General features: G+C 44.1%; 2 protein-coding genes across 5 annotated transcripts in view; one reads left to right on the forward strand and one right to left on the reverse strand.

Moving 5' to 3' along the window:
• On the reverse strand, window positions 1–10,014 carry TERF2IP (TERF2 interacting protein). Its single transcript, XM_003917199.5, has 3 exons — window positions 9,175–10,014; window positions 3,024–3,148; window positions 1–1,225 (listed from the first exon to the last, which is right to left on the reverse strand). The coding sequence occupies exons 1-3, from the start codon at window positions 9,842–9,844 to the stop codon at window positions 818–820; spliced, it is 1,203 nt and encodes a 400-aa protein (XP_003917248.1). The 5' UTR covers window positions 9,845–10,014; the 3' UTR covers window positions 1–817.
• Window positions 9,906–27,670, forward strand: part of KARS1 (lysyl-tRNA synthetase 1) — a 20,082-nt gene continuing 2,317 nt past the window's right edge. The window contains exons 1-12 of one of the 4 annotated variants that reach the window (XM_003917198.4): window positions 10,040–10,149; window positions 13,591–13,770; window positions 16,637–16,796; window positions 17,971–18,136; window positions 21,335–21,428; window positions 21,784–21,970; window positions 22,078–22,203; window positions 23,569–23,688; window positions 25,849–26,011; window positions 26,116–26,289; window positions 26,465–26,550; window positions 27,182–27,267. In XM_003917198.4, coding sequence (XP_003917247.1) covers window positions 13,625–13,770; window positions 16,637–16,796; window positions 17,971–18,136; window positions 21,335–21,428; window positions 21,784–21,970; window positions 22,078–22,203; window positions 23,569–23,688; window positions 25,849–26,011; window positions 26,116–26,289; window positions 26,465–26,550; window positions 27,182–27,267 — 1,508 coding nt within the window. In that variant the 5' untranslated portion in view covers window positions 10,040–10,149; window positions 13,591–13,624. Of the gene's footprint in view, window positions 10,150–10,257; window positions 10,275–13,316; window positions 13,334–13,590; window positions 13,771–16,636; window positions 16,797–17,970; window positions 18,137–21,334; window positions 21,429–21,783; window positions 21,971–22,077; window positions 22,204–23,568; window positions 23,689–25,848; window positions 26,012–26,115; window positions 26,290–26,464; window positions 26,551–27,181; window positions 27,268–27,670 lie in introns of those variants that run through there. The other 3 variants (XM_021932188.2, XM_021932187.2, XM_003917197.4) reach the window with 3 other exon arrangements.

The raw sequence follows: 27,670 nt of genomic DNA on the forward strand, positions 1-27,670 counted from the left end.
TCGAATACAAAGTTATATTTATTTTCAACAATGAAAACAACACAACAAAGTGGAGTCAATCCACTAATTTTTTAAATCGAACACAATGCTTAGCACAAACTATACTCAATAAATAACACATTAACCAAGTAACATTATTCTTAAGACTCTCTAGGGTTGTGTGCGTGTTTTAAGGAAAACTGAGGGGTAGGTAAACAAAGACATCCTGCAGACTTGACTGAGAAGGGCTCCAAAAAAAGAACAGCCAAACAGCAGGGTCCCCAAACACTAAGTTAGCAAAATGAATACAGCATTTTCAAAGCAGTCTAGAAATCAGAGCTCACTGGGGGAAATGACAAGGGTTTGGGGATAATCTGTGTTCAAGGCCTCATAATTAAATCTTCCCATATTTCTAGATTCTTTATTTGGAATCTATACCAATCTAAAGGAGCTTCTGCCAAAGGACAGGAGATTACTTATGCTGCCTGAAATGGCCTATGCCTCCTAAATTTCCTTTCACTTTGTCACTAATATAGCAAGGGTTCCATTCCAACAAAGGATTACTACTATGTAGACCAATTGCTGTCTGGTTTAGATCTTCCTTTCATAAACACATTGATACTTGTTCAAGGAGAGCTGTAAATACATCCAATTTCTTTTCTTTTTATCCTCCTCTACAACTCTGCTTGGCTACAAAATCTAGGACTCACAGAGCAACAGCAGCAATGGTCAAAAAGTAAGTGCCAGTTCCAACGCAAGAACTCTCCAAAGTTCCTTGGTCACAATTTTTTTTAACCACCTCATCTACCATGACTTTTTTTTCTCATTATCTTGCCAATTATTTCTTTCGAAACTCAATCCTCCGAGCTACATTCTGAGCACCAAATTTTTTGACCAATGCCTCCCTGGTATCCTCATCATCTTTTTGCAAATCTATGTCATCTTGTCGGGACCAAATGGGGTATCCATCAGCTCTCTGACCAGATGCTAAGAAGGCGGAAGTAGCCTCCAGCTCACCACTATTTTTTAGGAAGGCCTGTGTAACTGTTGATAGATCCAAGTTAAACTTCTCCATTAACTGCCGAATGATCTTAATGGCAGCTCCCACCTCTGGTTGAGAAACTTTTTCTTCTTCTTCTTCTTCCTCCTCCTCATCAGGCTGTGTTTCTGAGTCTTCCTCAGGTGTGGGTGGATCATCATCACACATAGTTATATGTATTTCAAAATCAGGAGGGCTCTCATCCACCTAGACAGAATGATGAGTAAAACCAGCTCCTAATTACCAAGCCTTGAATTCTTACAATATCTGGTCTCTTCCAACTATCACCCCCTTGCCCTATGCATTCCAATCACATTGGACTTCCTTCAGTTCCTCTTAATATGCTGTGTTCCCTCTTACATTTATTCATGTCTGATGTGTATGTATATGTACACGTGTGTGTGTGTACGTGCACGTGTGTGGGGGTAGGGGGAGTATATGTGTATATGTGTGTATAATTGACTACAGTATTTCAATAGATTAGAAGCTACACTGAATATGAAAAATATGTGTATATATAAAGAGAGACACACATATATGTGCACACATGTTCATTAGATTTGTTAAATATTTGACTTCACTCTCAAGACTGTAAGCTCCTAAGGACAGGAATTGTATGTTTTGCTCATCACCACATCTCCAATACCTACCAATGCCTATACATAATAAGTACTCAAAAAGCATTGCTGTATGAATATATTAGGGCTTCCAAAGTATACTAGTTAGACAGATTACAAAGCATGCTATATGAGAAGAGGCCTAGGTAGGTCATGTTTGAGAGCTGAGTGTTGGAAGTTTATGAAAAATGAACCAAATATCAAATAATAAAACACAGACTACAAAAAGCAACAATCCCTAAATCCTACCAATTCCTGTGCATTCCTTCACTCACCAATTATAGAAGCTTTAGATTATTTCCCTTGTTTGGACTGAAGCCTAACCATTTTTCTTTGTTAATATGAAAAGTTAGGCCGGGCGCGGTGGATGAAGCCTGTAATCCCAGCACTTTGGGAGGCCGAGACGGGCTGATGACGAGGTCAGGAGATCAAGACCATCCTGGCTAACACGGTGAAACCCCATCTCTACTAAAAAATACAAAAAAAAAAACCTAGCCGGGCGAGGTGGCGGACGCCTGTAGTCCCAGCTACTCAGGAGGCTGAGGCAGGAGAATGGCGTGAACCCAGGAGGCGGAGCTTGCAGTGAGCTGAGATCCGGCCACTGCACTCCAGCCTGGGTGACACAGTGAGACTCCGTCTCAAAAAAAAAAAATAAATAAATAAATAAAAGTTAATTCACAAGACCCTTTATCCTTGAAAAATATAAAATTTGGACCTTTAAAAAACTTATCATTATTGTATGGGTCCTGTCTTTCCCTGTAGCTATTACTAAATATAGGATTCTAACAGAGTAATAGAAGCTAGACTGAATATGGAAGAGCTAAAACATTTCAAAAAAGGTCAAAGTACACAAAAAGCTAAATTTGCTTGATAAAAAAAAAATTACTATAATTAGCTGGGCATGGTGGCACATGCCTGTAATCCCAGCTACCCGGTAGGCTGAGGCAGGAGAATCGCTGGAACCTGGGAGGCGGAGGCTGCAGTGAGCTGAGATGGCGGGCGCCACTGCACTCCAGCCTGGGTGACAGCGAGACTCCATCTCAAAAAAATAGAAAAAAAAAAGTACTATAAACTTTTTGAAAAACATATTGACATTAAAGTACTCAAAGTGGGATGCCTTATACTGTTTATATAACTGTCCCTATTCTACCCAATTTTTCTCCCTTCCCCCTCAACTTGTCCTGCCAAAAACTAAAAGCTTTGTGAAGCAAAAGCTTCAGGGCAACATGTCTGAAGCCCAGATCAGTCCCATTTTCCATTTTTCCTTTCCATCTTGAACTCCTCTCTCACTTTCCTGAGCCCCAGGTAGATGAAAAAGGTGGATAGGATAATCAGTTTCAAAGAAGAATGAAGGTAGGGGCAAAAATGAGTAAATCTAGTTAACATACCACAACCTCCTCAAACTCCCGGGTGGCTTCCACAAGCATCTTTTTGACTGCTTCTTCATTCTCCTGGATTTCTTCCTTCACATACTCTTCTTCAGGCAAATCTGGAGTTCTCTTATTCTGTGGTTCTGTTAAAAAGAACAGGACAGACTAGCAGTAGCCTCTTTTATACAAACCAAAAATATATTGTCTGCTGTGCGAGCTCTGGGCCAGGAGTGAGCCTGCACTTTTTTTTTTCTATCAGAAGACATCTGTTTTTGATTCAGAAGGGTAAAAAGAGTCTAAGATGTGTTCATACACTCATTTCTATGCTTGCTTCTGAAAAGATGTACTATCCAAATGATTATACATTCTTAAACTGACATATAAAAAATGCTCTTCAAGTTTAATTCATTTTTTGCTTTGTATTTACAGACTTTGCAAATTAACAAAAATGTGTCATAAATTGGGTTCCTTGGGAAACAAACTCTGAGATGGAGACTGACATTTAAAGAATTGGGGAGCGATATTGGGAAAACCTTTGTGGAAGAGAAGGAAAGCAGGAGTCGGCAGAGAGAGAAGCTGATTTATCAAAGAGTTATAAGGCCTCAGCCAAAACCATGGGCAACTCTGGAGCTAGGAAGGCCCTTCAGAATTGACCAAGCTGGGGCCAAGGAGCAGAGACTTTGTAACTCTGCAAATATCAATCACTGGATGGTGGCAGCCCTAAGAAGACAGGACTTTGGGCAAGGCAGCTCTCCTAGCAGCCAAAGGCAGATTTGGGCCATGTACCACAATCCACCATATACCACCTACAAAAAGGAGGGCCTTCTAAATTTAAACATCCTGTTTCTTCCCCTTTACATTTTGTTCTCTGAAGATCTAACTCTGCTCCTTTTCTGCTTACTAAAATATACAACAAAGGAGCAGCAAGAGGGAGTTTTTCATGATGGAATTGTTCTAAATCCCAATTTGGGTGCTGGTTACAAAATATAACATATGTTAAAACACATATAACTGGAAAAGAGAACAGCAGTCCCTCAAAAAATTCAATATAATTTCATGATGACAACCCACAAGGAAAAAGAAAAAATTAAACATAAAATTACTATATGATCCAGCAATTGCATTTCTAGGCATAAACCTAAAATAATGGAAAGCAGGGTCTCAAACAGATACTAGTCATACCCATGTTCACAGCCACATTATTCAAAATAGACAAAAGATGGAAATAAGCCAAATGCCCATTGATAGATGAATGGATAAACAAAACATAGTGTATACATACAATGGAATATTATTCACCCTTAAAAAGGAATGAAATTCTGACACATGCTACAACATGGATGAACTTTGAAGATATTATGCAAAGTGAAATAAGCCAGACACAAAAGGGCAAATAGTACACGATTCCACTTGTATGAGGTATCTAGAAAGATTGAATTCATAGAAACAGAAGGTGGAATGGTTGTTTCCAGACGCTAAGAAGAGGGAGAAATGGGGAGTTAGTGTTTAATAGGCATGTTTCTGACCCCTAAAAGCAGAAAATAATAAAAGGCATGGAGTTTCAGTTTTAGAAAATGAGTAAGTTCTAGATACAGATGGTGGCTGACAGTTGCCCAACAATGTGAATGCACTTAATAATGCCACTGAACAGAACACTTAAAAAACTATTTGAATTGTAAAGTTTATGATATATACATTTTACAATAAAAAAGTTTTTAAAATGCATGTAATTGTACACCATAAAAAGTTAATTTTACTGTATGTATTTTTTTTTTTTTTTTTTTGAGACGGAGTCTTGCTCTGTCACCCAGGCTGGAGTGCAGTGGCCGGATCTCAGCTCACTGCAAGCTCCTCTTCTCGGGTTCACGCCATTCTCCTGCCTCAGCCTCCCAAGTAGCTGGGACTACAGGCACCCGCCACTTCGCCCAGCTAGTTTTTTGTATTTTTTAGTAGAGACGGGGTTTCACCGTATTAGCCAGGATGGTCTTGATCTCCTGACCTCATGATCCGCCCGTCTCGGCCTCCCAAAGTGCTGGGATTACAGGCTTGAGCCACCGCGCCCGGCCTACTGTATGTATTTAGTTAAATTCTTAAATAGTAACTTAAAAAGCCTTATCTTTGAGAGATACATGCTAAAACAGATAAAATGACATGATGTCTGGCATTTGCTTCAAAATAGTCCAGTCCAGGAAGTTGGGATGAAAGGTACAGATTTAAAAAACGCCATGAACTACAATCAGGTGAAGGTGGGTGATGGCTACCTGCAATATAGCTCATTACACTATTCTCTATTTGTAAATGCTTGGAATTCTCTATAATAAAAAGTAAATTACTCTTCATTCACATAATGAAATACAGTGCAATCAATGAGAAAAGAATGAGGAAAATCTTTATGCAGACTACACAAACACTTCAAGATAAGTAAGTTTAAAAAAAGGAAACCACAGAGTAAGCTGATGTCTAGTGTGCTAGTACTACTACGAGCAAAGGGGACATGTAACAGACAAGGGACGATAATAAAGGTTGCCTCTAGGAAAGGACCTCGGAAAAAGGGTATGTAAATAGGGAGACTGCCTTTCAGTATGTACCCATTTGTTCTCTGAGTATATCTACGGGATAAATTCCTAGAACAAAACTGCCATGTTTAAGGGAATATACATTATAAATGTCATCAGATATTGTCAAAATGTTCCCCAAAGAAATTGTATCAATTTCTATTAACAACGTAGGAATATACTTGTTTTCCCATATACTAACTTTGGATATTATCCATTGTATTGACTTTTGCCAATCTTACAGATAAAATATAACATTTCCTTGCTCTGATTTACTTAAAAAAATAAATAACTTGGGGAGCTTTTCTTCTATTTTGTATAATGGAAGCTATCTCAATTCATCAAATAAATACACAACAATTCCAACACATTTATTATCTCACAGGTCTCATGGGTCAAAGTATAGCTTATACTGACCCTCTGCTCAGGGTCTGATTTACTTTCTTTTTGGTTTTTTTTTCAAGATGGACTCTGGCTCTATCGCCCAGGCTGGAGTGCAGAGGCTTGATCTCAGCTCACTGCAACCTGCACCTCCCCCATTCAAGCAATTTTCATGACTCAGCCTCCCGAGTAGCTGGGATTACAGGCGCAGGCCACCATGCCTGGATAGTTTTTGTAGTTTTAGCAGAGACGGAGTTTCACCATGTTGACCAGGCTGGTCTCGAACTCCTGACCTCACGTGATCTGCCGCCGCTTGGCCTCCCAAAGTGCTAGGATTACAGGCGTGAGCCACCGCACCGGTCTGATATACTTTCATTTAATAACAGAATATTTCTTCATTTGTTTATTGGCCGCTTATTTATTTCCTTTTCTGGGAACTTCCTGTTCCATTTCCTTTTCTCATTCTTCTATTAGTTTTCTTTTTACTTAATGACTTCTTAATGACAAAGAGCTCTTTAGACATTAAAGAAACTAAGTCTATTGCAATGTGTTAGGAATGTTTTTCCAGCATACCCTCTGACTTTATTTATCATGAGAAGTTCTTAATTTTCAGGTAATCAAATATATAAAATTTTTTCTTAGTCTTTTTGGCTTCATGACTTACCACCATGCTAATATTTTTTACTTTTTTTCTTCTGGCAAATCAGGCAGCATCCTGAACCACAAATGGTTCAGAGCAACTCCCACTGTACTGATATATTCATTCATATCTTCTCTTACTCATTTTAGAATTTTCTAATTTTTACATTTACATATCTTATTATCAAAAGATTACTTAGAGGCATAGGATGAATCCAGCTCAATTTTGTCCCAAGTTCCAAACGGCTTCCCAATAGTCCCAACATCACAGATTTAAAAGCAAGGCCTGGACACAGCATACTGGCTCACACTGGAATCCTAGCACTTTTGGAAGGCCAAGTTGGGCAGATTGCTTGAGCCCAGGAGTTTGAGACCAGCCTGGGCAACATAGCCAAATCCTGTCTCCACAAAAAAATACAAAAATTAGCTAGGTGTTCTGACGAGTGCCTGTAGTCCCAGCTACTTGGGAAGCTGAGGTGGGAGGATCCACTGAGCCTGGGAGGTCAAGGCTGCAGTGAGCCGTGATCGCACTACTGCACTCCAGCTGTGTGCCAGAGTAAGACCCTGTCTCAACATATACAAATAAAAATAAAAGCAAGGCCTTACATGATGACATACTTCACCCATACACATAGCCCTAACCTCATCTGCTAGATTAATTCTCTTCCTACTCCATTACAGCCACTCTGTTCTCTCAGTGGCTCCAAAAACACACCAGTCACACTCCCACATAAGGGCATTTGCCCTGGCTTCTTCCTCTGCCTGAACACTCTTCCCCAGATATCCCCCTGGGTTGCTCTTTCTCTTCCTTCGGTCTCTGCTTAAACATCAGCTTATGAGACTCACCTTCTCTTATCATCCTATAGGAAAAACCTCCTCCCCAACCCTTTACATTCTTGAATTATTTTTCTCCATAGCCCTTACCACCCCCCAGTTACCATGTTATAAGCTCCATGACCACACGGATTTTTATTTGTTATATTCCAGCGGGACAACAATGTCTGGCACTCAAATATCTGCTGAATGAATGAAGCCGAAACGTCACTTTTACCAAAAACAAAATTCCTACTAAGCATACTGAACAAGAGAAAAAGATTTTACTCCCCAGACTCCAAGTGTTAAATGGAGTAGCCATACAGGCAAAGAAAAGGTGGGAGGATTAGGGAGGGGGAGGAGAAGCAGCATGCCTCCTTAAACAAAAGGGTCTGTCAGTTTAAGTTGTCAATGCCAGATACGTCACAAGTACATCTTAACAGCCTAGCTCTGCATCCTAGTCATACTGAACTCCAATTTTCAACTCAACTGCATTCAAAATTCACTTCACCTAAGCAAGATCAGGAAGAGACCTTCCAATTGCCGAGAACCTTCTTAAGTCCATAGGCATTCAGTTACGCCACAGCATTAAAATGAACAAGTCTGGTACGCTTTTATACTGAATCTACCTGAACATAGCAGCAATCTTTTTTAAAAAGGAGTCTGTGGAACATCTCTTAACAGAAACACAAGAAGCCAGTTATCCCGTCGGTAACTGGTGGGCAGGAAGAACGAGATAAATTATTATCTTTTTTTTTTTTTTTTTTTTTGAGACGGAGTCTCGCTGTCACCCACGCTGGAGAGCAGTGGCGCAGTCTCGGCTTACTCCGCTCCCCCGAGGTTCAAGCGATTCTCCTGCCTCAGCCTCCTGAGTATCTGGGACTACAGGAACTCTCCGCCACGGCCGGCTAATTTTTGTATTTTTAGTAGAGCCGTGGTTTCGCCATGTTGGTCAGGCTCCTCTCGAACTCCTGACCTCGTGTGATCCGCCCGCCTCGGCCTCCCAACGTGCTGGGATTACAGGCTTGAGCCACTTCGCCCGGCCAAGAGAGAACTTTCTATATATTCTTTTTGTAACTTTTGAATACAGAACCATGTTAACATTCTAGTCAATGGTAAAGTATATTAAAACTAGACCAAGAAGCTGGGTGTGATGGCTCACGCCTGTAATCCCAACACTTTGGGAGGCCGAGGCGGGAGGATCGCTTGAGCCCAAGAGTTCAAGACCTGTTAGGGCAACACAGCGACACCCCCATCTCTACAACAATTTTTTTTTTTTTTTTTTTTTTTTTTTTTTTTTAGCGGGACGCGGTGGCGTCAGAGTGTAGTCCCAGCTACTTGGGAGGCTGAAGCGGGAGATTCGCTTGAGCCCGGGAGGTCCAGGATACAGTGGGTCGTGATCGCGCGGCTGCATTACACACACCCTGAGCGACGGAGAGAGCCCCCACTCAAAAATTAAAAACAAAAACGACGAGAGCCCAGACATGGCGGCTTACTCCTGTAATCCCAACACTGTGGTTAGCCGAGGCAGGAGGATCACTTGAGCTCAGGAGTTCAGACCAGCTTCGGCAACACAGACCCCATCGCAAACAAATAACGACAATAATAAACAACACGGGAGCGAGGAGGAAAGAAAATGGTGCAAATTTACCCGGATGTCAACAGGGGGAGGGGCCAATCGCTACTACTCAAGATGCCAAGATGGACGCCAGGCAGCCGGGAAAAAGACCCCAACCCCACCCGCGCAGCCGTCCGCGAGGCCCCGCGCACAGCCTCCTCACCCCCGCTATCCGCGGCCTCCGGGTCCTCCTCCGCCTTCCGCTTGAGCTTCTGGGAGGAGGGGCTAACCGGCGCGTCCCCCAGCAGGTACTTATGCTCCTGGCCCCGCAGGTGCTTGAGGTAGCGGTCCTTCAGGGACTGCCACGAGTGCTGCGTGAGCGAGCTCTTCTCCATCGCTTTCCACAAGGCGTTACCGGTGACGGAACTGGGCGAGCGGGCATTTTCCTTCACGTAGGTCAGGATGGCTACGTCGTCCGCATCCGTGAAGGCGATCCGCCCCGCGAGCCGCTGCGGCTCCGGCTCTGCGGCGCCCTCGGCCAGGGCCCCGGGCTTTGCTTCCGAGCCGGTGTCCGCCGCCGAGGCGGAGCCCAGCCGATAGGCCTCCAGCTCCAGCCTCTCGTTGCGCTCCACGCAGTCCAGGATGTACTGCGTGGAGATGAAATCACCCGAGGCCTCGGCCAGCGCCTCCCCGGGCTGGGCCAGCAGCACCGCCCCGGGCTCCTGCACCCGGCACACGGTGCCGCCGCCGTGCAGGATGAGCGTCGACAGCCGGCGCTTGGCCGGGCTGGGCCGCACGTAGAAGGACATGGAGCTGCCGTCCTCCCTCACGAACAGAGTCGAGGAATGGGTGGGCCCGTTGGGGTCTTTGCCCAAATCCATCGCCTCCGCCATGTCTGACGCCGAGCACTACTAGAAGAGCTGCCTTCTCACGAGCCCCCGGCACACAGAGCGCGACTGACTGAGCTGTCGCAGCAGACGCCTCAGATGCGAAGCGCAGCACTGAGCCTGCGCAACAGCAGCCGCGGCGCAATGAAAGCGCCTGCCCCCTCTCCCCCGGAAGAGGTGGGGCCTCGCACCTTGACCTGGAAATTAACGTACTATCCTCCTTACATTTGGGTCGGGCCCTCCGGGAAGATGGCAGCGGTGCAGGCGGCCGAGGTGAAAGTGGATGGCAGCGAGCCGAAACTGAGCAAGAAGTGAGTGTCGCTGCGAGTCTTTAAAGCCTTTGCGGTAGGAGAGCCTGGGTTGGGAAGCGCTGCGAAGTTCCCACAAAGGCTGCTGTGCCGGGGCCTTCTTGCCGGCTGTCGTGGGTATGCACATGGTGAGACTTGATGGCTGTGCGCTGCAGACCACACACCCCAGGATACCCCGGGCACGCCGGCTCCCGGTCCCCAGCCGGCACCGGCGGGGTCCTCCCTATCATACCCCTAGAGTTTAGAGACTGTGGAGGGGGAACTAGGACGAGCTAAGAGTTATCAGGAAAGAAAAGCGAAACTTATTGCTTACCTTCATCTCCTTCCTTGTGAGAAATGCTTTCTTTTGTTGAGCCACTCAGTAAACGTGAAAGTTGAAGAAATATTAAATACCCTAGCTTTTCAGAAAGACCTTCAAAATTTTCTAGGCCTCACTAAGGTCATTCTGAACGTTATGTATTAAAAGGGATCAGTTCTAAAACTGAGTTTCGGCTCGCTGCCATCTACCCGTATGGGTTATTCATTAGATTCCTGTGAGTATTGAATGATCAACGTCTAACAGCAGACACCATCTCAATTAAGCCTGATACCTTTTTGTTAACCACTCCCATATCCTTGGAGTGTGTGGGTTAACATAGATAAGTCAGGATTAGCCACTCTTTAACTGGCTATCTTATATTCTTATTAGCATTCCCCATTTGAACCACAGAACACAGGTAATTGAGTGTTTTATCATTGCTAGGAAGACGGTACATAGTACCATTCCAGACGCATACGAGAGGGCTTAATCCCCGTGGCGCGCACTTGTTATCCCAGCTACTCGGGAGACTGAGGCAGGAGAATCGCTTGAACCCAGGAGGCGGAGGTTGCAGTGAGCTGAAGTCGTGCCACTGCACTCCGGCCTGGGAGACTTGAGGTCCTTCAGGGACTGCTATGAGTGCTGCGTGAGCGAGCTCTTCTCCGTCGCGTTCCACAAGGCGTTACTGAGACAGCCAGACCCTGAATGAAAAAGAAAAGAGAAATGATGTTTCCTTTTTTTTCTTTTCTTTTTTTTTTTTTTAAGATGGAGTCTCGCTCTGTCGCCAGGCTGGAGTGCAGTGGAACAATCTCGGCTCACTGCAACCTCCGCTGCCCGGGTTCAGGCGATTCTCATGCCTCAGCCTCCCGAGTAGCTGGGGTTACAGGCGCGTGCCACCACAGCCGGCCAATTTTTGTATTTTTAGTAGAGACATGGTTTCATCGTGTTGGGCAGGATGATCTCGAACTCCTTGCCTCGTGATCCGCCCACCTTGACCTCCCAAAGTGCTAGGATGACAGGCGTAAGCCACCGCAGCTGGCCCGATGTTTCCTTTTGTGACCCTAGATTTGTGCTTCAAATATCTTAGAAGTAAGTATTAGAGAAATGGTCTAAGTTTACAGTTTGGTAGCACCCTAATATATTGTCCTTTATTAGAGCAATCTGATGGACTTCCATAAATGTTTGGAACCTGGCCTTTGAACTACTACCTTAGAGAAAATTGACTGGACTTTAATCTGTTAAGTCAAATTTAGTTGAATGTGATGTATCTGTGATATACAGTCCTAAAGTTTAGTTCATTCTTTCAAACCACCTATGATAATAAATTACATTGAATTGAATTATAGGACTGTATATCACAGGTGAAAGCAGGGTTTCCAGTTCAGTGTTTTTAGGTAAACTGAGAAAACTGGTTAATTTCTCTTTACTGACTTTTTTTTTTTTTTTTTTTGGAGGGAGAGTCATTGTTGCCCGGGCTGAAGTGCAGCGGTGTGATTTCAGCCCATGGCCACCTTCACCTCCCGGGTTCAAGCAATTCTGATGCTTCAGCATCCCAAGTACCTGGGACTACAGGCGCATGCGGCAACACCCGGCTAAATTTTTGTATTTTAGTAGAGACAGGATTTCACCATGTTGCCCAGGCTGGTCTCAAACTCCTGAGCTCAGGTGATCCGCCCGCCTCAGCCCCAAAAAGTGTTAGGATTATAGGCATGAGCCACCACTCCCTGCTTCACTGACTTTTCTAAGATTAAATACAGCTACTACTTTTTTTTTTTTTTTTTTTTTTGAGACGGAGTCTGGCTCTGTCACCCAGGCTGGAGTGCAGTGGCCGGATCTCAGCTCACTGCAAGCTCCGCCTCCCGGGTTCACGCCATTCTCCTGCCTCAGCCTCCCAAGTAGCTGGGACTATAGGCGCCCACCACCACGCCTGGCTAATTTTTTTTTGTATTTTAGTAGAGAGGGGGGTCTCACCGTGTTAGCCAGGATGGTCTCGATCTCCTGACTTCATGATCCGCCGTCTCGGCCTCCCAAAGTGCTGGGATTACAGGCTTGAGCCACCGCGCCCGGCCATAAGCTACAACTTTTTTGGCCAGCTTTTCTGTACCAGGCACAATGCTAGATCTCTGCAAGCTTTCTGTCTAAATAATAACTTTGCAAGAGAAGAGTTATTGTCCATTTTTCAGATTAATAAACTGAGGCCCTGGTAATTAAATGCATTACTAAAGCATGCATTCCTAAAATACAGTCTAGCGCTGACACAGAGCACTGGAGCAGAGATCTGAAATCAGGCCTGTGCCTCCTCAGCCCATGCTCAGTATCCTGACTGCACAGCACTACTCACGTTGTCTTACCTGTTATTGATGTCTGTTCCTCTAGTTACCACGGACTAAGATAACTTTTTTGTGATTAACATTTCCTTCCATTTAATTGTTCTTGGACATTCCTTGGTCTGAAATCTTTAGTAAGCACCATTTTATGCCAGGTATTGACTCCAAGTTTAAAAACAGATGTGCTCCCTGCCCAAGTGAAATAGCCTCCTCAGATTTATTTGAACATGGTAAAGAAGGTGATCTCTGTAATTCTGTTGCCTTCTAGCATTTATAATGTATAAACATAACATAGTCTAAGGACCCTCCTGAAATTCTCCTTTCCCCTTGTTCCTAGAGTTCCAGACAAGTCTTCTCTTTGATTCGTGTTTTTGTGTGACTTGCATTTATCTTTGTCTAGAGTTTGCAATTGATAGTGACAGTTTCCTCTTATTTTATATGCTTCCTATTGCCATCTTGTGGCCCAGTATTTTCTCTCCAGGTGAGAAACCACACTTCAGGGCTTCAGAAAGGACCTCACATCCTGTTCCCATATTCTAGGATGTTGTGAGCATTTTTACCTGTAAGCAATCCATTAACTTGCTGTTGGCTTTTGACCCCAGATGTGCATATTTTTCCCATAGTCAGGACTAAGAACATTGTCAGTTACAGTTGTAGCACAGGGAGTGTTACAGGGTTGCTATCAGTTAAGAGAGTCTTAAGTTAAATGGGACTAAAAGGTAGTAGAAGCATGGTCCCCCTCCCCAACCCATAAGAGAGTTGGTTGGGTCTGTGTATACTGTCTGTCCCATCTGACACCACGTCTCTGTTTCCCGCTAGGTGGTGGTAATCATTAGTTCCAGGGTGTTCTGCCATGTTGACGCAAGCTGCTGTAAGGCTTGTTAGGGGGTCCCTGCGCAAAACCTCCTGGGCAGAGTGGGGTCACAGGGAACTGCGACTGGGTCAACTTGCTCCTTTCACAGCGCCTCACAAGGACAAGCCATTATCTGATCAAAGAAGGTTGGTGCCCATTACCTTCTTAATTGCTCTGGAAGCAAAAATTCTTTCCTTACTTGGTTCATTATCTGTTAAGCCTCTGGCTAAGTCTTTGGACTTGTTGCTAAGGAAACAAGGAACCCTAATACCAAAACCAATAGTCCTTTCTCATTTCCTCTTTAATAAATTCGAATCATCTCTCCTTAGAGTCTTGAGATGACATGTGGATCTTATTCTAGAACAGTGCTGAGTACAAAACCTTTGTTTGAACAAATAATTTCTAATGCCAGTTATTTCCCTTTTCTGTCTTTCTGGGGTTTTGTTTGCTCTTGAGATTAATTTGGTTTCTAGTCTTAGTGCTATCCCTAGGACCTTTTTGGATTATCCTTAAGATTGATTTGATTTAAGAGGAGCACCTGGTTGAGTGGAAAACAGATTTATCTTAATTCTAGAAGAACTAGACAGCCTAGTCTTAGCAGTCCACTGACTGAATTATAGCATGATAGCACCAGCACAGTGTTTTGGAAAGGTTGTCTTTACAAATGTTATAAGACATTATATGTAGAAAAAGCTGTCAACTGTGAAACCATCAGAATCTGTTTTTCCTGTTTAAAAGGAAAGGCGCACTGCGCAGCAGCCAGGCACAGTGGCTCACGCCCGTAATCCCAACACTTTGGGAGGCCGAGACGGGCGGATCACGAGGTCAGGAGATCGAGACCATCCTGGCTAACACAGTGAAACCCCGTCTCTACTAAAAATACAAAAAGAACATTAGCTGGTCATGGTGGTGTGCACCTGTGGTGCCAGCCACTCCAGACGCTGAGGCAGGAGAATGGTGTGAACCCGGGAGGTGGAGCTTGCAGTGATCCGAGATTGCACTACTGCACTCCAGCCTGGGCAACAGAGCGAGACTCTGTCTCAATAAAAAGAGGTGAAAGATTCAAAACCTCAATTCATTTTGTTTAAGTTATTCTAAATTCTTACAGAAAATGAGGGATGTGTCCTGAAGCCAGAAAGGAAATGCATGAGCATGACTTGGGATCTTTTTTTTTTTTTTTTTTTTTTTTTTGAGGCGAGTCGCTGTGTCTCCAGGCTGGGCGTATGGCCAGCGATCACGGCTCTTTTCTGGCTCAGCCCGGGTTCCGCCATTCTCCGCCTCAGCCTCCCGAGTAGCTGGGACTACAGGCGTCGCTACGGCGCCCGGCTAGTTTTTTGTATTTTTAGTAGAGACGGGGTTTCACCATGTTAGCCAGGGATAGTCTCGATCTCCTGACCTTGTGATCCACCCGCCTCGGCCTCCCAAAGTGCTGGGATTACAGGCTTGAGCCACCGCGCCCGGCAACTTGGGATCTTTTGCTGTGGTTCACTGTTGCAGAATATTTGATTAGTGGTTTGAAAGAATGTTCCATAAATTGTCTTTGAATAGTAAAGATAACCCTCCCTATACCAATATGTTTAGTTTCTGGGTTCAGATAGCAAATTCAGACCATAAGAGACATGAACGTATCATACAGAACAGCTCAAAGTTGTCCACATCGCTTTGGTTTTTGAGGTTCAAGGGATAAGTATCAAGAGTTTGGATAGCAAGCGATTTAGCCAGAAATGTATTCAAATCAGTATAGTTTCTATACAGAGAATAAAGGGTTAAGATACTGAAAGATACCTAGAAAGCTCATATTTGGTTAACTAAATGCCAGGGTTAGGGTAATCCCTTTATACAAACATAATCTCAGTACACACCACAGCAACTGGTGGAGGTTGTCTATTATTATTTTCGTTTTATAGGTGAGAAATTAATTCACTCATCCAAGTCACATAATTGACAAGTGTGTTGGAATTTAGTCCCAGGCAGCCTGACTACAAAGATGATGTATTATCCCCTGTACTATGCTGCTTTGCACACCGTTCTACTTTGTTGTCTAAGTCAGGCTCCAGTGGGCAAAGTGAGACTAATGCTGACAGCCATTCTTGGAGAGACTGTTGGTGGGGGAGGTCTCCTTGAGTGCTAAAGAGCCAGCTCTTCCTTACTATCATCCTAACTCATGCTTAGGGGAGGTTAGAGAGAGGGGGTGGCAGAGGGCTAGAGATGTTGCCTGATCATGTGTTAGATCTGGCATTGGAGGGGTCAGGTGGCTGACACCTGTAATCCTAGCACCTTGGGAGGCCAAGGCTGGCAGATCACTTGAGGCAAGGAGTTTGAGACCAGCCTGGCGAACATGGTGAAACCCTGTCTCTACTGAAAATACAAAAATTAGTTGAGTGTGGTGGTACACACCTGTAATCCCAGCTACTCAGGTGGCTGAGGCACGAGAATCCCTTGAAATCCGGGAGGCAGAGATTGCAGTAAGCTGATATTGTGACTGCACTCCAGCTTGGGCCACAGAGCAAAACTCTGTCTCATTTAAAAAAAAAAAAAAAAAAAAAGATCTATCACTGTTGGAACGTCACGTTCTGGAGGGAATACTAAACAACTAAGATTCAGTCACCAGCCCCAAGGAGCTCCCTAACCTAATTAGCTCAAGAAAAGCCTCTTCTGCTAATTTTCTAGAAAATATTTTCTCCTGTTCAAAACTAATGCATAGGATTTTCTTTGTCCTGGTAGATCTTGGTTTTAGTTGGGACCTAATGCCAAGGACCTGAGACTGGCAAGCAGAGATTGAGAGTGATCTTTCATATCTTTGTTCTAAGCTTGTTTTTCCCTTTGTGTCTTTCACATAAAGAGTTTAGTGATGAGAGACTTGAGCTGAGCTATGGGTGTGGAATTGAGGGGTCTACAACTGAGAAAGAGCGTTCCTCCCAGGCGATTCGTGTTTTTGATAAGTGACTAGGGGCAGAACATAGAGGACTCTTCAGGCAGCTAACACATTGAACGCTTTCATCTTTCCAACAGTGAGCTGAAGAGACGCCTGAAAGCTGAGAAGAAAGTAGCAGAGAAGGAGGCAAAGCAGAAAGAGCTCAGTGAGAAACAGCTAAGCCAAGCCACTGTGGCTGCCACCAGCCACACCACTGACAATGGTGTGGGTCCTGAGGAAGAGAGCCTGGACCCAAATGTGAGTTCCCTGGGCCACCAGCATGGCCGGGCACACGAAAGCTTCTGATGAGGCTTATGGCAGATTCTTTGGGACTGGACAGTAGGAAGGACCAGTATGCCCGAGGTCACTGCCAGGATAAGGGAGGGTCTGCCACTCCATCTGCTTAAAGGCACAGACCCTGAGTGTTTTTTATGTCAACCCCCAAAAGACATTTGGGAGAGTCCAGCATTCAAGTGAATTAACCTTCCTTGGAATTAGCTTGACCTTGAGGCCCTAGGGAAAGTGTCTCTCTAAAGATTGCCTGAGGTTTACTTTAGACCAGGGGCTGGCAAACTACATTCCACCAGCCAAATCCACTTCTCTATGCCCCCCACTTTATCCTTCCCTCCCTGGTTTTTTGTTTTTGTTTTTGAGCAAAGTCTCATTCTGTCATCCAGGCTGGAGTGCAGTGGTGCAATCTCACTGCAACCTCCGCCTCCCCAGTTCAAGCGATTCTCCTGCCTCAGCCTCCCAAGTAACTGGGATTAGAGGCACACTCCACTGCACCCAGCTAATGTTGGCCAGGCTCCTCTTGAACTCCTGGCCTCAAGTGATCCACCCACCTTGGGTTCCCTGAGTACTAAGATTACAGGTGTGAGCCACCACACCTTGCCCCTCCTTGGTTTTACTAGTAAAATTGTATTGGAACACAGCCGTGTTCATTTGTTTACATATTTCTGAGGCTGCTTTCCCCCTGAAACAGCTGAGTTGAGAAGTTGCATCAGAAAAGCTTTGTGAGAAAGGCTGCTGTAGAATATTCCTTGTTTACATTCTCCAGACCCCATGCCTTGGGGAAAAATCTGATGTGTCTCCGTAGGAGAGTAGTTAAGAAGATAAGTGACTCAACTCACCATGCAAAATGTGGTCTACAAAAGTGACAAGGCCACCTATACCAATTAAAAATTAAACTTCTATTATTTTAGGCAGAACTCTGATATTTCTTTTTGTTGACTCTTGCATTTTGGAATGCTGGCCTCTGGCCACCCTGCATATTTTAAGTGCAAATCTCCATATTCATTCCTGTAATGCACAGGTCTTGGTTAAAGAAAACAATGTATTGGGGTCACTCTGGGGCAGAATACTGCCCTCTGCTAGGTGGGCCTCACTGGTCTGACTAGGTTCAACTTCTCAAGGGCTTTTTTTTTTTTAACAGCAATACTTCAAAATCCGCAGCCAAGCAATTCATCAGCTGAAGGTCAATGGGGAAAATCCGTACCCACACAAGTTCCATGTTGACATCTCACTCACTGACTTCATCCAGAAATATAGTCATCTGCAGCCTGGGGATCACCTGACTGACATCACCTTAAAGGTGGCAGGTAGGAACTCTCCCTGGCAAATCACTGAACTCCCGCAACAGGCAGGACCCTTCGGTAGCACAAGGGAAGGTCTGGGTTGGTCTTGTTCTCAAGTAGTCTGTGTCTGAAGCTACTTTACAAAGGACAGCGCCGTTATATCTACTCACAGAAAGAAGTAGAGGATTCCCTTCATCAGCAAGAATCAGTGGTAGAAGTCTCAGGCTTCTAAGAATTCTGGTCTTTGGCCTGAGAATGCTTTGCACTGAGACAGTTTTTCTAGAACATTGCTCTTTTGGAGTTGTAGTATCTTGTATTAGATTATCTTTTCCTAAATTTAAAAAAATCACATCTTTTCCTTGCCCTCCCCCACCAACTATCAGTTGTAGAAAATTTAGAATAGTCAAAGAAGCAAGGAAAGTTTTGATTACCCATAATCCTACCACCCAGAGAGAATTCCTGCCAGCACCTAAATGCCCAAAAGATTTCTTCTTTAAAGTGCAGTGCTTTTACTAAAGTCTTTTTTTTTTTTTTTTTTTTTTTTTTTTTTTGAGATGTAGTGTCACTTTGTTGTCCAGGCTGGAATGCGGTGGTACCATCTTAGCTCACTGCAACCTCCACCCCCCAGGTTCAAGCGATTCTCCTGCCTCAGCCTCCCAAGTAGCTGGGATTACAGGCTCCTGCCACCGCACCCGGATAAGTTTTGTATTTTTAGTAGAGATGGGGTTTCACCGTGTTGGCCAGGCTGGTCTCGAACTCCTGACATCAGGTGATCCGCCCGCCTCAGCCTCCCAAAGTGTGAGGATTGCAGGCGTAAGCCACCACGCCCTGCCACTAAAATATTTCTTGATGTTAGTTATTCTAGTTTGATATTCTCAACTATGTAATGTGCTCTGAGATCTTTTCACATGTGTGTTTTCAGATCTTTTTTTTTTAATTTTTTGTTTTTATTCTGTTTCTTTACATTTCTTTTGGGACTTTTATCTGCATACTGAATCATCTTTGATTCTTTTTGATAATTGTTACTTTGTCTCAAATCCTTTTTATCTCTTTCTTCATACTGTGATTTTTAAATTTTATCCTTTTCACTTACTGTTTCTCTTGAGGCATTATTTGTTGTATTTAGTCACTATTATTTCTTTATAGCTTAGTCCTCATTTTCTGAAAGATTTTTACTTTATTTCTAATTCTTTCATGTGTCATCACCTCATTTCTTAGTTTTTCTAATTATAATTTGCGTTCTTTAATGTTTTGTGTCTTTTTTCTTAATGTCTCTCAGCTCATTGTTGAAAAGTAAGTTAGAATTTTTTGCTTTTCACCATACGTTCTCACTCATAAGTGGGAGTTGAACAATGAGAACACATGGACATAGGGAGGGGAACATCACACACTGGAGCCTGTCGGGGGGTGGGGGAAGGGGAGGGAGAGCATTAGGACAAATACCTAATGCATGTGGAGCTTAAAACCTAGATGACGGGTTGATAGGTGCAGCAAACTACCATGGCACATGTATACCCATGTAACAAACCTGCATGTCCTGCACATGTATCCCAGAACTTAAAGTAAAATTTTTAAAAAAAAAAATTTTTTTGTTGTTCTGAGCATGTCTGTCTTGAGAGCTTTTATTTTGTCTAGAGCAGTGTTATTCTCCTATCTCTCCTTTTTTAGTTTTTTAGGTAACTTTATATGGTAGATGAGCTCAATGCTTTTATGTTGCTTATATTTACATGAAATCAGTTTTCCTGAATGTTCAAAGGAAACTAGGTTTCGTTTTTCCAACTTTAGTGAGCTCCCTCTTGTTTTTGTGACGTGTTCAGAAATACAGCGGCTTGCTTTCTGAAATTTCCCAGTCCTCATCTTCTTCCTCATCTTTTTTGGGTCTTCTCCTTTTTTTGTCTCTTTTTCCCTTGTCCCATTCGGTTTTTTACGGTCTTGTCCTAGAAGGGAGCCTGGCTGTTGAGAGGGTTTCTGTGGGCTCTTCATTCCCTTTAGATCTTTTTTTTTTCTTGTTTGAGACAGAGTTTCGCTCTTGTTTCCCAGGTTGGAGTGCAATGGCGCCATCTCAACTCACTGCAACCTCCACCTCCCGGGTTCAAACAATTCTCCTGCCTCAGCCTCCCGAGTAGCTGGGATTACAGGCATGCACCACCATGCCCGGCTAATTTTGTATTTTTAGTAGAAACGGGGTTTCTCCATGTTGGTCAGGCTGGTCTTGAACTCCCAACCTCAAGTGATATGCCTGCCTCGACCTCCCAAAGTCTTGGGATTACAGGCGTGAGCCACAGCGCCCGGCCCCCTTTAAATCTTAATGTAGCCCTCACCTGTGTGGAAATGGGCACATCCCCTCCCAGCTTCAGCTGCTTTCCTGGAGGAAAAGGTTCACATTCTCCAGCGGATACCTTTGGCCATTTGGGAGTTCTCCAGTTCTCAGATGCCTCCCATACCCCATTCCTCCCCACTGCTTTTTCCCCATGTAGAGGTCTTATGACTCTTGGTGGTTTACCTCATTGCTTGTATTTGGGGGTTCTTGGCAACATCTTCTCACATCATTTTGTTGTAAATTTTGTCCATAGATTTTTCACTTTGCCTCTCTAGCTATGCTTTCTATTTTTATTTGAGGATTCAAGGAAATCCAAAAACTCTGCTGCTCCCAGCACCACCATCTTCCAGGCATCCAGTGACTTATCTTGAAAGCCAGGTCTCCCTGCATGTCTTTAACTGATCTGAATGGAGATCATTGGCTTGAGGGAAAAGATGGGGATTAGACCTCAAGCTAAAATAAGATTGTACTGCTTGGTGTTCTGCCCTGATGAAAAAAAAAAATGCAGGCCAGTACCATGGCTCACGCCTGTAATCCCAGCACTTTGGGAGGCTGAGGTGGCTGGGTCACTTCAGCCCAGGAGTTCAAGACCAGCCTGGGCAACATGGTAAAACCCCCTCTGTAGTTAAAAAAAAAAAAAAATTAGCCAGGTGTGGTGGTGCACACCTGTAATCCCAGCTACTCAGGAGGCTGAGGTAGGAGAATCACTTAAACCTGGAAGGCGGAGGTTGCCGTGAGCCGAGATCGTGCCACTGCACTCTAGCCTGGGCAACAGAGCAAGACTCTGTCTCCAAAAAAAAATATATATATATATATATATGCAGAGGGAGCTTTTTTTGACACTGATACTGTAAAATGACTTCTGGTTCTGTAAGTCAGTATTTTTGCTCTTCTTTTTCTAGGTAGGATCCATGCCAAAAGAGCTTCTGGGGGAAAGCTCATCTTCTATGATCTTCGAGGAGAGGGAGTGAAGTTGCAAGTCATGGCCAATTCCAGGTATCTCGAAATATCCAGTTATAGACTTTTCTTGGTTGGCCTAGAACAACACAGCAATAGGCTGATGTGGTCTTACTGGTATTTGAAGTTAAGAGTAAGAAGGAGTCGGACATGGTTGGGGAAGACTGAAAAGAAGATAACGTGGCCACCTGGTCACCTGTAAAGTGATGACTGCCCTCAAGTTATATGACAGTAAAGTAAAGGATAGTCCTTTTTAATAGTGGCCCCTGAATCTGAGCTGCTTCTTGGGCTCACATTAACTAGGTATTAACAGATGAGTGAGGGTTCCAGAGGAACCCAGTAGTCAGTGTTCATTTGAATTGTTCTTACTGAATTACATTTCCTTTTCACTCAGAAATTATAAATCAGAAGAAGAATTTATTCATATTAATAACAAACTGCGTCGGGGAGACATAATTGGAGTTCAGGGGAATCCTGGGAAAACCAAGAAGGGTGAGCTGAGCATTATTCCGTATGAGATCACACTGCTGTCTCCCTGTTTGCATATGTTACCTCATCTTCACTTTGGCCTCAAAGACAAGGTAAGCGTTCATGCCTCCTAGCTGTGGCATGGCGGTGCCTTCTGTTTGTTTTATCATACCATCGAATCAGACATACCAGTGATTTCTAACTGCTTCTTTTGGTTTAGGAAACAAGGTATCGCCAGAGATACTTGGACTTGATCCTGAATGACTTCGTTAGGCAGAAATTTATCATCCGCTCTAAGATGATCACATATATAAGGAGTTTCCTGGATGAGCTGGGATTCCTAGAGGTAGGGAGAGTTCCTTGCCTGACGTGATGAGCTGCCTTGCAATGCTTGCTGCTGCCTCTCCCTTGCCTTCCTTTTCCAAAGCGTATCCTGTGTCATGCTTAATGAGAATGTCCCCTTTCTTGCCATTGTCTCTGTTCTACCTTGTCCTGATTAGGAAGGCAGGAGCTGACATCTAAGATAATGGACAAGGTATAGGGCCATCCACATGCTAATGATGTCACATTCAATGTGTATTCAAATCATTTTGCTTTTTTGTAGCATTAAATATTTTTTGATGGTATGAGAAATGCAAACACACATACCATAAAACAAATTCAAACAATAAATTAAATAGAAGCAAAATTGAAAGTACCCTTTCACTCCTTCCAACTAACTTCCATCCCCAAACTTGAGTTTGATATGTTTCCTTCCGCACCATTTACTGGGCATATTACATACATACATGTGCGTGTTGCGGATGGAGTGCACATATGTAAACAATTTGGAGCGGTTTTATTTTTGCTTTAAATATGAGTGAAGTCACACTGTATGTATTGTGATGGACCTGCTTTTATTTCACTTAAGATATTCTGGAACTCTTTGTATGAGATAGATAGATATTCTTTCTTAATGCTGCATTGTTTGTTTCAACAATTATCTTTATACACATGTTCAAGTGTTTCTGTAGGATGGATTTCTAGAAGTAGAATAAGTCAAAGGATATAAGCAGTTAAAATTTTTTTAAACAATCAGTTGAGATAACTCACTACCTTCAGACCAGCCTAATTTTTAAATTTTTAATAAATAGTACAAATTGGGCTGGGCTCACTCAGTGGCTCACGCCTGTAATCCCAGCACTTTGGGAGGCGGAGATGGGTGGATCACGAGATCAGGAGATCGAGACCATCCTGGCTAACACAGTGAAACGCTGTCTCTACAAAAAATTAGCCAGGTGTGGTGGCAGGTGCCTGTAGTCCTAGCTGCTTGGGAGGCTGAGGCAGGAGAATAGTGTGAACCCGGGAGGCAGAGCTTGCTGTGAGCCGAGATCACGCCACTGCACTCCAGCCAGGGCAAAAGAGCAAGACTGTGTCTCAAAAAATAAATACTGCAAATTGAACTCAAGAAAGGCTATATCCATTTAGATTCTTATTTACAGCTTGTGAAAGTTCATGGTACTATATTAATGGTGTTAGGTATTAATAGAAATTGAAACACCATCGTAGAAATACTATCTGTTCTTTTTTGTCAAGCACTTGCACGTTACTGTTGAACTTATTAACATTTAGTTTGGGATATAACAGGCTTAGTATATTACATGCAAAGCATGATCTGTCCCCAAGGCCTATGGTTATCTAAGGACTGAATGTTTCTTCCTGTCTTTTTTAGATTGAAACTCCCATGATGAACATCATCCCAGGGGGAGCTGTGGCCAAGCCTTTCATCACTTATCACAACGAGCTGGACATGAACTTATATATGAGAATTGCTCCAGAACTCTATCATAAGGTAGTCAAAAATATTACATCCTGTTCCCTTAAAGAAGCAGAAAGCTGGAAAACCATTGGCTAGACAGGTATAGTCAGAAATAAGAGGAACAGAGAGAGAGTAAAGCAGCCAAGAAGGTGTTCTGATGGGTCAGGTGTGTGGACATGAGTAACACTGCCAGAATTTCTCTACAAGATCAATAGAGCATTGCAGGGCAGAGGCTAAAGGGATTGTCTTTCCCATGTGTACGGGCACTCCTTACCTACTTTGGTTCCCCTAAAACTTTTTTTTTTTTTTTTTTTTTTTTTTGAGACGGAGTCTCGCGCTGTGTCACCCAGGCTGGAGTGCAGTGGCGCGATCTCGGCTCACTGCAAGCTCCGCCTCCCAGGTTCAGGCCATTCTCCTGCCTCAGCCTCCGAGTAGCTTGGTTCTCCTAAAACTTTTAAGATACAGTCTTACTTGGATTGGATCTGATTTAAGTCTTTCATAGAAGAAAGAGCCTAATCTCTCTGTGGAAGTTGGAAATCATACCTTCATGCCTGGCGCGGTGGCTCACACCTGTAATCCCAGCTACTTTGGGAGGCCAAGGCGGGTGGATCACTTGAGGTCAGGAGTTTGAGAGCAGCCTGGCCAACATGGTGAAAAACCCAGTGTCTACAAAAATACAAAAATTAGCTGGGCATGGTGGCGGGCGCCTGTAATCCCAGCTACTCGGGAGACTGAGGCAGGAGGATTGCTTGAACCCAGGAGGCAGAGGTTGCAGTGAGCCGAGATCTGCCACTGCACTCCAGTCTGGGTGACAGAATGAGACTCTGTCTCAAAGAAAAAAAAAGTATCTTCAAATCGCTATAAAGATGTCTTTTCAAATTCCCAGGTAAATATCGAAGATTATTATTCAGGATTCTTAGTTGCAGACAACAGAACCTGTTATAACTAGGTGAAGCAAAATAAAAATTTATTCAGCTCTATAGGTGAGGTATTGCTCCTCACAAGAGGGCATTAGCTGCGGGGGTCTGCCCGCAGACCCTGACCTAAACAACGGATGAATAAAACGTACACTGAAATACGGGTACTCTGTTTTGCCAGTCCTGCTGAGAGACTGCTCGCACACCAAGAGAGGTTTGTCACTGCGGCTGACCACGAGCAGCTCGCACTCCAGGCATTTATTTAGTAGAGAATTAACAACAGAAGCTTCGAGTAAACACATTTGTGGATAATTAACATGGTTAAGAGAGTAGTTCTAGGAATTATTAAAGCTCAGGTACTGCTGTCTAAAGTAAATACTATTAGGGGGCAGTATCTTTGGTCGACCTCCCCCCAAGAGGGCCATGTGGCTCAAAGGTTAGTTAATGGAGATAGGGTAAACAAATTTAACTGAGAAAGCCTCTGTTGTCTGTAGTATTTACCCTATGACCTAATGCTCTAAGGTAAGAACCAGCTCCCTTCAGCCTGTTCAGTTATTATAAGCTACGTAACCTTTCAGCCTTCCAAAGGATTTGTGACTATTATAACTTCCCCAATATTTCCCCTTAATATTTCTGCCACCATCCTGAGTGAATCCCCACATACAGAAAGCTCACAGTCCCCAGGAGGATCAGAGAATCAGGCTTGTAAACTACACAACTAGGAATGATTCTGAGTCATATTAGAATGGGCTGTTCTCATGGAGAACCCAGTGTTTTTTCCTACTAGGCACAGTTACTATAGCTCATAACCCTGGCACTAGGCACAAGTCACTGCCACTAGGACCTCTGCAATCTAAATGCTACATATGACTGGCCCCCTTCACTAGAATGAATTCTGTGCAATACCTACATCTTCTGTTATGTAGATGTAACAGATGTAACATGCTGAAGTCTCAAGTGTGTCTGACTGGTGGAGTGCGGGTCACACGCTTGCAGCCTAACCCCAAGAGACGCTGCTTCCTTGGGGAGGCTCAGACTCAACGGTGGGGGATGCCCAAGACAGGAAGAGTATCTAGAATTCCTGGGCAGCCAAAAAGGAGGGGTAGCTATCCACACTACAAGAGTCTAAAGAGAGCAGGGTGCTTGGCATTTTGACTAGAGACCTGAGAGCATGCCTAATCTGTGAAAACCAAGTTATGGCTTTTGGAGACTGAAACTTCCCAGAGGTGTTAATATAAGATTAGCTGTCATGACCGTGGCCATGTGTTGCTGTTAGATTCTTGTGGTTGGTGGCATCGACCGGGTTTATGAAATTGGACGCCAGTTCCGGAATGAGGGGATTGATTTGACGCACAATCCTGAGTTCACCACCTGTGAGTTCTACATGGCCTATGCAGACTATCACGATGTCATGGAAATCACAGAGAAGATGGTTTCAGGTGACTCCTGCCCTCCGTCATACTCATCGGGTGGCTTGGTATGCTGCTTTCAGAGGAGGGCTGCCTGGGTTTCATCCCTGCTAAATAACAGGTTTCTCTCCCAGGGATGGTGAAGCATATTACAGGCAGTTACAAGATCACGTACCACCCAGATGGCCCAGAGGGCCAAGCCTACGATATTGACTTCACCCCACCCTTCCGGCGAATCAGTATGATAGAAGAGCTTGAGAAAGCCCTGGGGATGAAGCTGCCAGAAACTAATCTCTTTGAAACTGAAGGTAAAGTGACAACACTCACTCCATTGTGAGTGACAGCACTTACTCCTCCTCTCTTCCTGTCCAGCTCTGAATTTGATTGGGTCAGAGCTAGAATTTCCCACACTATTCTCTTTACGTACATTTGTACTTGGCTAATGTGATGTCTCCTGCCCTAACTTGTGCGTTTGTATCCCAGAAACTCGCAAAATTCTTGATGATATCTGTGTGGCAAAAGCTGTTGAATGCCCTCCACCTCGGACCACAGCCAGGCTCCTTGACAAGGTGAGAGGCTCCGCCTTTGTTGTACATGTCCTCATCTGGTGCTGAACAGTTCCCTCTTCCCTGGGGAGAGTTCATTTCTGCACCTTCATAGGAAAACCCTAAAGAGTTTGAACAAGAGAAATAACAAACTTCGACCTGTCATACTAAGCTCTGTGCCAAATAATTTATGGTGTGCTCTCTGTTAATCCTTTCCAGCTTTTAAAAAGCTATAGGGTAGGGCGGGTGCGGTGGCTCACACCTGTAATCCCAGCACTTTAGGAGGCCGAGGCGGGCGAATCACCTGAGGTCAGGAGTTTGAAACCAGCCTGGCCAACATGGTGAAACCCCGTCTCTACTAAAAATACAAAAATTAGCTGGGTGTGGTGGCGGGCACCTGTAATCCCAGCTATTCAGGAGGCTGAGGCACGAGAATCACTGGAACCGGGAGGGGGAGGTTGCAGCAGGCCGAGATCGTGCCACTGCACTCCATCCTGGGCGACAGAGCAAGACTCCATCTCAATAATAGTAATAATAATAATAAATAACTATAGGATAAACCCATCTGGATGGGAGCTGAGGTCTTCTGTCTGGGCTGGGATGATCAAATACTATTCAGAAATGGTGACTGACTCTGCTTTTCTTTCTCATTAAGCTTGTTGGGGAGTTCCTGGAAGTGACTTGCATCAATCCTACATTCATCTGTGATCACCCACAGATAATGAGCCCTTTGGCTAAATGGTAAGATTCCAGTTACCTATTGCTGCGTAACAGCCCCAAAACTTAGTGGTGTTAAACAACAGTTTATTGTCAAGATTTTGTGGGTTGACTGGTGGTCTTTCTGCTGGGTGGTGGTGACTAGGATAACCCAAGGGGCTTTTTTTCAACTGGGGATTCTGCCAGGGCACTTTGGTTCTCCTCCATGTGGTCACTCCACATAGGATCTTGTCCTCCAGGGCCTCTTCATGTGGCCTCTCTGGCAGCACAGCCTGGGCTTCCTTTCAGCATGGCGATTGGGCTCTGAGGAGAAGCTTCCAAAAGAACAGACCTCATTGTGCAAACACATATCAAGCCTCTGCTGATATCCCATTGGCCAAACCAAGACATGTTGCCAGCCCAGAGTCCAGGTGAAGGAGGCTACACG

Source organism: Papio anubis, chromosome 18 (assembly GCF_008728515.1).
Source record: "Papio anubis isolate 15944 chromosome 18, Panubis1.0, whole genome shotgun sequence".
Lineage (NCBI taxonomy): Eukaryota > Metazoa > Chordata > Mammalia > Primates > Cercopithecidae > Papio > Papio anubis.

Bases quoted from the DNA above. Each gene is read 5' to 3' on its own strand.
- TERF2IP (XM_003917199.5), bottom strand. From the start codon at position 9,844: ATGGCGGAGGCGATGGATTTGGGCAAAGACCCCAACGGGCCCACCCAT. The intron at 3,149-9,174 runs GTGAGGAGGCTG...TCTTTTTAACAG, and splicing joins GGAGGCCGCGGATAGCGGGG to AACCACAGAATAAGAGAACT. The intron at 1,226-3,023 runs GTATGTTAACTA...CATTCTGTCTAG, and splicing joins GGGAGTTTGAGGAGGTTGTG to GTGGATGAGAGCCCTCCTGA.